Source organism: Diprion similis, chromosome 1 (genome assembly GCF_021155765.1).
Source record: "Diprion similis isolate iyDipSimi1 chromosome 1, iyDipSimi1.1, whole genome shotgun sequence".
In the NCBI taxonomy this organism is placed as follows: Eukaryota; Metazoa; Arthropoda; class Insecta; order Hymenoptera; family Diprionidae; genus Diprion; species Diprion similis.
Genome location: NC_060105.1, coordinates 6,603,086 through 6,615,886, shown reverse-complemented (window position 1 = coordinate 6,615,886; position 12,801 = coordinate 6,603,086). Strand labels below are relative to the sequence as shown.

Sequence of the window (12,801 nt, the reverse complement as noted above, 5' to 3'; positions counted from 1 at the left end):
AAGAAAAATTTACCGGTTGATTTTAACTGGCTGCAGTTGCTGTCTTTTATTTGCATTTTTTTTTTTTTCTCCTCACGTTATAACATATCTATACATCAATAATAATTGGAGGATGATCGTTAAAAATAACATAGATAGACCCTTGGTGATATTTCTGCGAGGGTTACAATCGCGGACAATGAGGTATTGACGAAAACACGAGAAGTAGCAAACTGCGGCGCGTCGATGGGATGCAGAAGTCCTTTCGGAGCAGGATGGATATATTTATTTTGACCGTGGTGGAGGGTACGAGGCGGGGATCCAGCGGCGGGACAAAACCTGACGACGGTGATTACGCATTGGCCTATAATAGAGAGGGAAAAGATGAAAATAGAAATGCCTCAAATATACTGACAGACAGACATGGTGTGGGGCTTGCGAGTCGCTTTGTGCGGCGATTTGCGCGCAAATCACCATGAAATGCGCCGTAAAATAAGTACCATTGTGTTCTCCTCCGCAGGTAGAACGAATCTCGGCCCTTGGAATAGGTATACCTACCAAGACACGTCTTTGCCTTAGCGAAACCTTGGGACTACTGGGTCAATGAAAAGAAGAGAAAAAAAAGTTGGAAGAAAAAATTTTGTACACTCTCTTTCAAACCGATGCACGACTCTCACGAATCACTTCATCTGCAATATGTTTCGCGGTCGATTTTACCTGAGTAGAAAGTATCTTCGATATACACAATGTCGAACTTTGCTTGGGGTACAATGATGCAGTAAAGAAGCGCCAATGCAGGTTGTTAACTTGGAATTGATTTTTTATTTTTTTATTTTTTATTTTATTCAGTATAACTTCTATTTACATAGGTGTGGGCTTAAAGCTTCGTTTGCGGACTGCAGTGTCGATATCAATCGACTGTCGAGATCAACGCTACAACCCGAGTTCAAAAGGTGCGATAATTTTTCCACTGTGTGAAAACTTTACATGCTTCTAATAAACTTAGGCTTAGATTATCGTGATTAGTTTCTTTCCATTTTCTATACGGTAAATAGGTAAAGTCTTGATTTTTGAACGAAGTGGTTATTATCTCTATTCAATATATATATTGTTGATATATTTGTGATTTCAACTCACAGCTATGTTTTATAATATGTGTTCATGTATGTGTGCAACTATTTACAAATTTACAGATATCAATCATTCTTTCGACTTATAAACTTACGAATCTATCTAGCAACTATTATAACTATTATACTAAAGGTAGCAGAATTATTGCAATTCACGCACCTTGTGCGTTTCCCCATATTAAAATTTAATAGAAAAATATCAATCAATCAATTAATCGTAACCGTGCGTTCGCCTCTTGTGTTTATCTTTTTTTTTTGTATTATTTTCTTCAGGGCCGTATTTCTATAGTTTATACACGGTCAAGGCATTTATAATAATTTATATACGCGTTGTACGTGATATGTTTGCATCACAGAGATTTGCTATTACGATTATCACCCTTTGCGATATAAATATTTTTCCATCTACCCTTGCGCTACTGATGTTTTGGATAATATATACATATATATGTATATATATACATAGGTATCTAGCGTCTATTGTATTCGGTTAATCAGTTATATCAAGTTCAGATCTACGTACGAGCATATCATTTTCGACCATTAATTTCTCACGCTTTGTATCAATCGTTTGTGAATTTTTTATCCACAACAAATCGTGCGACGGTGTCGAAGAAGCAGCACTAATTTTGCTCGATGATAACGACACAAAACCAAAGAAATAAAATAAAAAGCACGATAAGAAATGATGGACAAAATCGACAGTTCGTATTTCGATACGAATTGATTCTCTCGAGCTTGTTGAAAATCGACTCAACTCAGCTCCGCGAATTTATTCATCGGATAAAGAAAAAAAACTAATGAGAACTCGACTCTCATAATTTCTTTCCCTCTTTTTCGTTACACAAACTTCGTTAGACGTCGAAGGAAGATGCTCGGGCCTGAGCTCGGCTCAGACGGCAGCCGCCTTATACATATCGCAAATGATTTTTTCAATCGGTATAATACCGATAGTCCTTCTAAAGAAAAGCTCCTCGATGGCGTGGGGTGAAACGGATCTAAGGGCGGGCAACAGTAGCAACAATTTACCAAACCTCAGAGCGCCGAGAGGTGCGCTACTGAGTCGTTGACCAAGAGCAAGTTGGGCCCCGTCGCGAAGTCTTGCTACGCAGGAGGCGTCTCTTAGACGATTTCCGGTTCCTGGCGAGGCGGATCCACTGCTGCTGCTGCTGCTGCTCGGCACGGTCTCGCTGTCGAGGCCGGCCTTGAAGAGGACGATCGCCCGGATGCAGGCGAACTCATGGGGGTCCAGGTTCATCGAGTGAAACCCGCCTAGCGCCGCCCGGAAGCGACTCACTTCCACCGAGAGTCCAAGGCCCTGGGGGCCGCTTGGAAGCAATGGCGCCGGGTCCAGACCCGGCAACATTTGGGCCGCCGCCAGGAGGAACAACTCCCGCCAGGATGCCTCGAGCAGTGTCAACTGATCCTCCATCGATAGACCCGTGCCCATCGCCACGCTTCGGGCCCAACGGACGTTAAGGAAGAGCAGACGAGCCGCCTGCTCGCAGACGGATTCCGCGGTTATCGAAGACACCATCGGCATCGTTGGAAGTGCGCCCAAAGTCGTCGGGAGCTGGAATACGAAGTTTGTTCCAAGTTAGGGTTGGAGAAAGCTGGAAGTTTTGCTTTTGTACAAGCATTTTTAAGGCTGTGAAAAAAGTGCTCAACTGATGTATAGACTTGTCTTTTTTTTACGTCGATCTAAAGGCGTAAGATATATTGGAATACCGATTTGGCCACAAGGATTACTCTACGGTGGTCCACACCGGAAACTTTCGTCGATTTTCATCACTTGGAACTGAGTTGACAATTTCGTGTTCCAGTCAAGTTGTCTCATTCCTTCATTTGTGTCCATGACTCCAGTGTTACAAACACGGAGAAATATTGAAATGAAAATCTAACTCTGAGTGACTTGCACATTAAATTCTCTCGGCAAAAAAAAAACACATCGAATACCTATTCAATAAGAATATCATTTTCTCTCACCTTGGACATGGTCATTCCATTGCAGAAGACGGGATGCGGCATCGGATGATGGGGTGATGGACCAGCGATGGAAACGCGAGGTTCGGCCGGCGGTTTGGGGAGTGCCAAGTCCAGAGCAGCGGCCGGCGTCGGTTGTGGCACCCCCGACATCATGGCCTCAGGCTCCTTAAAGTAGAGAGCCATTTGCCGTCTAAGGGTCGAGTTCCTGGGCCCGCGTTCGTGTTGGACGGCTGTGGGGGGAGAAATGAGAATACAATTAAGGCATTACACGAGTATTCGAGAAGAGGATCACCATCGATGTAAAACGATTTCATGTAATCAATGCTTCTCCGCTTACCATCCTTGTTCATCCCAGCCTGGATGCACTTGGCCAGTCTGCAGGCTCTGCACTGGTTCCGATGAGTTTTGTCAACCATGCATCCACCCTCGGACTTAGCCTTGCACACGTACTGTCGATTGCGTCTTATCGAGCGCTTGAAGAATCCGGCACATCCGTCGCATGCGAAAATCCCGTAATGTTTCCCGGAGGAATGGTCTCGGCACACCTTGCAGGGGATGTCGTAGAGGATCCTGCCTGCGAGAGGAAGACAATGCCACCGTTAGAAGGAACGTGGAGGCGGGAAAGACGCGTAACTTTGGAAATCCGTCTCGCCGTCAACGAGCGTTTAACCTTGAAGTGAGAGAGGCGCAGGGCCCTGCACCTTAAGGCCCGGAATAATGGGGAACTGATCAAGAGATCGCGATACAGACCCGAGTGTCGTGTTTCGGCTGCTCACTTGAGCGGTGCTCAATGAATTCAGCGGCAACGTCCGGTCCGTCTATTCAACGAGTGGAACGGGAATTCACCCGCTGACGGGAATGAATGGAGCGAGGGTGGAGCGGGCCCCGAATTATTACAATATGCTCGCGCATAATGCGAAGCTGGCTGAGGCTGGAAGCGGAGCGCTAAGGCGCTGCGAGTTGGCGACAAATTGATCCATTCATCGGGACGTCATTCACGCGGCGTGTTTTCCTCCGGTAAACGGGTTCCTACCAAAATACTTCATTCTGTGACAGATTATGCCCAAATCTTTGAACCGCGCTTCGCTGAGTCCCGACAATACCTGCATTACTGGCCGGGACTCGCACCCTTCCGCTTCTTCCTGATTCTTTCCGCTCCCTCCGAGGCGGCCGCCGAAGGAATCGTATCGCGTGAGGAAAGTTACGCCGCTTAACCCAAAGGTAACAATTTATTCCCGGTCAATAATTCACCGCTCACTGAGTACCGGCCATCCCTTACATGCATATTTCAGCCGTTTATTAATAGGCGAACGAGCTTCGAGGGACGCGACCGCGGCGGACCGGATGGACGCCAACTTGCCGAAGGGGGAGGAGATAAGGGCGAATTTAACCCTGAGGAGAATCACGCGAGGGTGAACCTGCGGTCACAACGATATAAAAGTTTCACCCGTCACCCGTCACCCGGAGAAACGTTACATACTGTCTGAATACCTCCCGCTGCTTTACTCAACTTTTTGATTATCAACTATGCATCGCAGATCCCCCGGCAATTATTACTGCTGCCCGTGTTTCTGCCTTTCTTCAATATTCATGGTATTTTTTAGGTCACGGTGCCCCGTCACGTGTGGGGGTGAAACAAAGTTGAAAACGTTTAATTCTAAGAAGAATAAGGAGGGGGAAAACGTCGAAAGACGGACAAAGCTTTGAATCTGATCAGCCAACTCGTGAAACGGTATAGCCACACAGTAACCTACCAGGCTGCTGAATGAAACAAAACAAGAAACAGAGAGAACCGGGGAAGATGGGCATTCTGAAAAACAACTCTGTCAATCCCGCGGGGCATTTCTGCCGGGGGATATTTTGCATTCATTTTTCTAAATCCCCAGGTAATGAGTCCATCAGTTAAAACAACAAAACACGAGCTCGGTGGGTCCGCGTGTAACCTACGTACATCTGCCCTGCCACCCCTCGCAGAGGTTTCGAGCCTCCTGCACCCCGAGCGAGAAGGGGATGATGATTTCGGGGGAGGAATGGGGGCGGACAGCCGTGCCATCCGCTATCACCGGCGCACGCAGATGCGCGAGTGGGTATGTATGACACAGACCACGTGCGTGCAGTTCGTCTGGTTTACATCAAGCAGGCCAGTTCACAGCACATGTCACGAAATTCCCATGCTTCGCTGTAACGACACCTGATCATTTACTCTGTCAACCGGTAAACTGGAATTGTACTGTATATACGATTCGGTTTATCAGGACCTTTCCGATGGTCATCTGTGCGAGAGCTTGTCACTTACGTTCTAGATCTGTTCATTACCGTATAGAATCGAAAGTTAGGAAAAGAAAAAAAAAAGGAATGTACAAAGTGATATCCAGCAATGTTATTCACATGTATAGTCACAGCGAGCACTAATGAGGCATGTAGGTACCAACTGTGTAATAGAAATGAATCCAAGCTTTGAAAAGTACAATTAGCTATACGTAAACGCCTCCAAAGATTCGATTCACCTTTCGAGAACACTCTGGGTGAAAATTAATCTGTCCCATTTTTGATGTGTTGGCATTTCTAATGTGCGAGTCCGATCTTCCTGAAAAACTTCAGGGGTGTACTTTCGCTATCTTAATTCTTGAAGAATTACTATTTCAGAAGAAAAGAAGGGTTAAAGATCGCTGAGTAAAATTGTATAATTTTTGGTAAACTTTTGGGAAGCGTGGCACCCGAAAATCGGAAAACTCGGGCACCGTGACCCAACGTGACAAAACGGCGGGCGCCAGAAGCCCGCTTTTCGAACGAGGCGTCAACCTGTTGGCGGGTGTTGAACGGTGATTCTGACCATACTGCACTGTTTTGAACATCTGGCGTTATTTTCTCATGCGAATGAATTATGCCGTTTAAAATACCACATGGGCTTTATTTCACACGAGATCGAGTAATTACCCACTCGAGGACAGAGGGATGCCCTCGGTTGACCTTAATCGACCTTCTTCACCTGGAACGTCTCTACATCCCCCAGATTTGCAGTGTCACGGTCTGATTAGTTCTCACCGAAGAAGATCCGACGGGCACGTGTTTTGGATCAAAGAAATCGTTTATTCCACACGTGCGAAAAAATTTTGCGAATGCATATTCGAAGGTAGGCTTTTGTGTTTTATGCTTCTTGTGCCGTTGCAACTCCGCGAAGAAGTTAATCACCCAAAGCAATTTCCGACATTGTGCATGCGGTATTGACTGGGGTGAAATTAATAATTCCGATGAATGTTTTGAAGATCTATGACGCGGGGGTGCAGGATTTGAGCTTTTGTGAAACGGTCAAGAGCGTTTTACGACTGCGGTTTTGTCGTTAACGAGGGCCATAACTTTTGGGTATCGTTTTATTTGGCAACAAGTCCCTCAATTTCACCTTCCCCGACGTACCGACACCCCGGCCATTATAATCCTGCTGGCGTTAGCCGAGTGTCTGATAGTTTCCTCCTCCCCCCTCCCTCGCTCTCTCCCTCTCTCTCCCTCACTCTCCATTCGCATTGCTTCTAGTTTTTCCATTTTTCTGCACCTCGGCTGTTTATAACACCACGTATTACTCCTAAGACACGGATGAACAAGAGGTCCGTTTAATCTGTCTGGCAAATACGGGGGTTAATCGCGCTTTTACCCCCGTCCATCACCGCTTATAAGACAGAGCCCACCACGGGGGGCAGCGTCGCTTAAATCCCATGAAACCTTCGTAAGCAGCTAAGTGAGTTTTTTTGCGCATTAAAAAAAAAGAGAAGAAAAGAAACAGAGGAAATTCTTCAGCCCCGTACGCAATTTCCTCCCCACGTTTTTATCGTTTACCGTTCGGCACCCCGCAGCTCTGAACCTTCTTTATCTAAATTTTACACCCACCTCGACCGGCCCTTTTGCAGACGGATTAGCAAAGTTTCCTCACGTTTGTTTTGGCTAAATTTCAAACAAAATACTTCACTCTTGCGTCACGGGTAAAAATTGGTTGGTGAAAAATCGGTGCGGTTCTTTTTAAGGGGGGACTTCGGTGAAATTTCTGTGATATCGAGTTTTCTGTTTTTTAAATGTCTAAAAAAGTTGTCATCAAAAATTCCTTCCAACAAAATTTAGATTATGGTAGTATGTGTCCTGAAAAAAAAAAACTCAATTTTCTGCAATTAAACTGTATACGCACAAGGAACTTTTAGGAATGGTAAGCTGGAAATCTGCAAAAGTTCCTTGCGCACACATCACATCTTTTTTAGTCGTTTCAAAAATCAAAAACTCGACATTATCAAAATTTCACTATCGTCCCCCCTTTAATAACAAAAAATTTGATTATTATGTACTTACTCGACGAAGCCGGCATTTTCGGCTGCGGCGGTGAGGATAAATGCGTCATCGACACGTGGCCTCCGAGTTGAGTCTCCTGGTTCTGCATGACGAAGAACTCCGATATAACACGATTTTTTATTTTCTTGCTTTATCAATTTTTCCACCGGCACTCGTCAAGTCTGCAATAGCCGCTGTACTGCAGCACCGTTTCATTAAAACAATCTCAACATCGAGTCGGCGACGATTTCTAAACACAGTTTGACGGCCAGCTCCGGATCAACGAGTTAAAACAAAAACAAAAAAAAAAAAAAAACGGCCAAAGAAACACGCGAGTTGACACTCGGTGTCAGAGCGCGAAGGAGAAAGAACCTCTATTGCTTCCGAGGTAACTCTTAAACGAATTGTGACTGACACTGATCGTCGACTAGACTTTTTGATGGGCTGGTTGCCGGCGTTTCGAGCTTCCACCGCACTCCCATTGGCCGAAATTTACCCTCACCGTCGCTCGAGGGGCGGCGCTTTGGCCGACGGGCCTCCCCTCGTAAAAAGGGATGAATTCGCACCGAGTAGGGAACGGACCGTTCCTCAACGAAGCGGCAAGCGGCGTCGAGCTTCCCATTCATAGGCACCCGTAGCCACCCTTGGGACTATTATCTCCTCTCATTGTACGCCTTTCGTCACCACGAGGCTAATTTGACTGCAGGCTGCCCGCTTTGTACAGATTTGCCTAATGAATTGCCCTTGTGCCGCCGGCAGGGCACTTCAGATAGAATCGTCACTACCTACGCAGTCGTACCGAATAGAAAATCCGTCGTCTGGTTCGTCTACGTCTATTTAGATCCATCGATAATCGTTTGATTCATTTGATACGTTGTGTTTTCACTAGCTTTTTGGCATAAGTCGGAAAAATCAGATTCTTTTTTCCCCGGTTAAACGATAATTCTTAAAAGAGAATTTTCGACTACGGAGTAAATTTTCACATTTGCAATCTGATCTGAAATTGGAGGACATTTTACGTAAAATATATACATCTTCGAAAAATACGCTTATAGGGAAATAATTCTTCTAATTTGCTTGACGCAATGGAATTTTAATTCTTATTTCAACGTCTGTTAAATTTATTATTTAGTATCTGTAGGAACATTCAGTAATGCCTTGATTAACTTTCTGGCTAACTTGCTTTCGGTCCGAAACAAAATTTGAGTTCGATTCTATACGAATTGTCTGATAATGACTGCCATTCTCTGACGTCCACTGCATCGTCAGTCATTGTCACAAAATTCGTATAGAATCGAACTGGCATTTTGTTTCGGATCGAAAGCAATTTGCATGAATATGACGGTACATATACATATGCAAGTTTTATTTCGATAAAATTGACATCGATTCACCAAGAAATAAAATTTTGTTCCAGAAAAAAAATTTCTCTCGTTGCTTCATACGTTCAAATAAGCAACCAAAGTTTCTGCTTCAGTGAAGAAACTATGAAGGTGAAAAACCAGTAACTCTAACTAATTGTAAGAATACTTTCTGACGTCACTTCCATTCCTGCTCGAGGAACAAATCGAGTTGGCATAGGTATAACGCTTTTCTTATGTTGTGCATTGCCTGAGAATCGACTGAAAGCTCCTCCAACCAAAAGTGAGAATCGTTCCTCACGAATCTGGATTATGCGGTGCGGTTGACGTTCGTTGATGCGTACGCGAAGGTGAATTCAGGTAAATTCATGCATGTGTATTGCGCGAGTGTGTACATAGGTACGTATATATATGGCATAAACCCGATGCACACGCATTAAAGCTGCAGGACTTGAGGTCGCCGAGGCCGAGTTTCGACTCATTCAGGGAGATCATCCGAACATGAACGTGGATCCGTGCTGCAGGGGCAGATGCTCGTGCTCCTGACTACGTGACTCCATCTTGAATTATCTGACGTTTCGTTACCGCTCCAGCGCCGGACTGTTATCCCTCTTTCAGCCCCTCTTCGGCTCCCCCGGATCCCTGGGACTCCGACACGCATCCCTAGTCCCACTCCGATTCAAACTGGGGTAGGGAAAAAGAAATCATCCCGTATTTATTTACCCGTGCGTTTTAACTGCCTGTAAAATAATCGCCTGGGGGAGTGGGGGTTGAAGACCAATTGCTAGTTTGGGGATGTATGGTTTCGATGAATGATCGAGGCAATTGTTTCCTCAAAAAAGGGGCCGAAATACTGAAGAATCGTTAACTGTATAAACGTTTGTATCGGTTTGAGAATGAAATTTGAGGCACTTTTTCGCTAATGATGTACAAGATACACTGACGATCATTCCTGGAAGATTATATAGGTCTGCATTCGAATAACTGTACAGGTTTTTTATATTGTTTCTTTTAGATTTTGACTCATTGAAACCGGGAAAAATACTCAAAAAGTTCCGTCACGTTAGGTTTTTTCTTGGACTTGTGTTTGTAGTTTCATTTAGACTGAAACTACCGTTTAACTCGAAATCCGGTATCCTATTATTGTTGTAAAAAATCCTGTGCAAAAGTGATTTCGTACTTTCATTCAATACGTATTAGAATGAGACTCAAGAATAAATAAAAACAGGCAAACAGAAATTGGAAAACGGAAGCGTGTTCGGAAAAGTATTAAAGAGAAGAAAAAACGCTTTCATAGACAAAATAGAACGAACACGGAATGTTAAGTAGAGTTCATGAAGAAATCATTTAATTAATTTTATAAGAAATATCATTTTAATTCATTGTAATGAAATGGTAGTTTTTTCGTTATTGCTACGATTTTTTTTTGTGCAAGTACCTTATATTTTGGGCCAAAAACTGCACGTGATGGAGACAAATGGAAGTCATTTTTGTATTCAGCACACTCGAGAACTTAATACTCACCAAAAACATCCCATGCAGCTGAATAGAACTTTTTTTTGCAGACCTGTGTTATCGGTCCATTTCCAATAGAGACAAACCGATGCAGCCACTCGAATCCGAGCTTCGGACTGCGTGTCGATCTGAAGAATGGTTTGGCTTTGACGCAATACGTCAAGGAGATTATGGGCGAAACTGAGCGAAAAATCTTCGCACAAAAGTAATACACGTGTATAAGGTTTTTCAGTATATGGTAGGCCAGGTATATATTTTTAGGCAGGATTATTTAGAAACCTGGTACCTAAATAGAGAATTCCATCCGTAGCACGAGGGTTTTAAAAATAAATTGAAACTGCATTCAGGCTGAGAAGTAAATGACCGAAAACTGAGACATATGAATCGCATTTAAGCTCTGAAGTTGATGAAATAGTGCAATCTTGAATAATAACTCTGCGATAAAACAAAGATGAAAGGAAATTCAATCAGAACCTGTACAATTTAAAAAAAACTTGGGCATATTCTTTTCGGATTTCGGAAAATTACTCAAATTCATTATCAACCCGGTTGAAAATTTCTACTACTATGAATTTTTACAGAAATTGCAAAACATTGTATTATGTCGTAAAAAACTGTGAATTCGAATTGTTTTTCATAAACAATTGTTAATATTCGTTGAAAGATTGCAGTGACTTGTAAATTTTTTACTGAAAATATACAAAAATCTACAAGTTCTTATGAGTGATTATGGACATTTACAATTTTTTAGGAAAACAATTTTTTTCGACAAAATTGTACGACATGTACCAATTTCCCTAAAAATTGGTAAAGTAATCGTAGAAATTTAATTCACCAGGGAAATAACACAAACGTAACACACTAATTACCGAGTTGACCCAGATCAGTTATATAAGTCGACAATGATGTCATCGGTATTCATCGACAGGTAAACAGTGATCAACGGAAGCCCGTTCCGTCAACGGGTGGTCTTTCACGCTCGTGTTTCCTCGGCTTAAAACTTCCAATTCCTCCCATAGAAAAACTGCTATAGCTGTCCAGGTAGCACCGTCTTATGTCACCGCCATCTCCGGTCCGAAATCTCCTTTTCCTTTGGGTAAGCTTACAGTTCAGGTGAGCCACCGCCCTCCATTGATGCTTGATGAGCTCGGTGGGCTCTTTCCCTTGTTTGCCCCTTGTTTAATGGTGTTCCATTTAACGAGGTCCACAACTCACCATCCGTTAGCCTCATGTATTTATTTTCACTTTTCATATCCTTGGATATTTTTTATATCTTTTATTTTTTCTTCGAAGGGATTCCTCATCATTTCAATCTTAGATCGTTGCCGAAGGGTTATCACAGCAGATTTATTTGGAGATTTTGGTTTACGGTGAAATGGGTTTCGGGAAATTAAACAGAAAATAAACTGGTCGATATTTTTTATTTTGAAATAATTTTTTATTCGAAAACACTTTTACAGTAATGCGTGCAATTGAGGTATAGTTGAGTTGAATGGAATTTGGAGAACCGGTTTATTTTCTATTATGAGTAAAAAATTATGTGATAGAGGTTAATCAACATGTTTGATTGAAGCATTTGAAGGGAATGAAAATTATACTTTGTCATTAGCAAATTTTTTTCTTCATTAGAAATATTATATTTCATCATTGACTCAGATAATGATTCAAAAAATTCATATATCAAATTCGATCTATTTTTTCGATATGACTGATGAGGATGAAATTGTTTCAACGGCTGCACGCGGCAAACTTCGGAAAAACGTATTTCGTTCTTTCGATTGACCAAAAAATTTCCCAAAAACAAAATAGTTAGCACATACATAAACAGTATCATAAAAAAACTGTCACACAATTTTGAAATATCTATTTCATTGTAAAAAAAATCACCTAAATCCAACAATGTCAAAGCATAGAATCTAAAGGAAATCTAATGAAAATTTCATCAACAAATTAGAGTCTGCTATCAATTGGACGAACGAATTTGGGAATCTTTGAATCAGATAAACTTTCGTTGTGATTATAAAAAACATACAAGTCGATAAAAAAAGCTTCGTTTCTCTGGACAAAGCCTCGAAAGAAAAAAAAATATCAATACAGTATGTTTTGTAAGTTGAGTTTATCCGAATTCCGGGTATGAGGAATGGCTCTCTCATTGTAACGATACAATCTTATCTAAAGATCTTGCAAAAATTAGGTTGACATTTGAACGGCGATTTCCGCCTGCCTGCCTGCAGCCCGCCGGTACAATGAAAACTGACAAGTCGGTGTAATCCTGAAGCTATCTCACGGTTGACTTGGGACGCACTATAGGATTGCTGCTGCAACTACTTGGATCCTCGCAGAGCCGGAATTGTGAGTCGGGGGTGGAGGACGCCAAGTTCCGTGTAATGGAGGATAAGCCGACCTCCGGAGTGACTCCGCAGCCGCATTGCAGTTTCCTTATGCGGATTCAACCCAGCTCGTGCGGCGAGGATCACCTGTTCCTAATTCCTCCCGGATGAGCAAGGTGTTCTAATTAC

The 12,801-nt window shown here is 42.9% G+C and overlaps 1 protein-coding gene across 1 annotated transcript; it reads right to left on the bottom strand.

The window, feature by feature from the left end:
• Positions 1-2,001: 2,001 nt before the first annotated feature.
• On the bottom strand, positions 2,002-7,515 carry LOC124404410 (nuclear receptor subfamily 2 group E member 1). The gene is made up of 4 exons (XM_046878515.1): positions 7,428-7,515; positions 3,433-3,669; positions 3,096-3,325; positions 2,002-2,682 (listed from the first exon to the last, which is right to left on the bottom strand). The coding sequence occupies exons 1-4, from the start codon at positions 7,513-7,515 to the stop codon at positions 2,002-2,004; spliced, it is 1,236 nt and encodes a 411-aa protein (XP_046734471.1).
• Between the last annotated feature and the right edge of the window lie 5,286 nt (positions 7,516-12,801).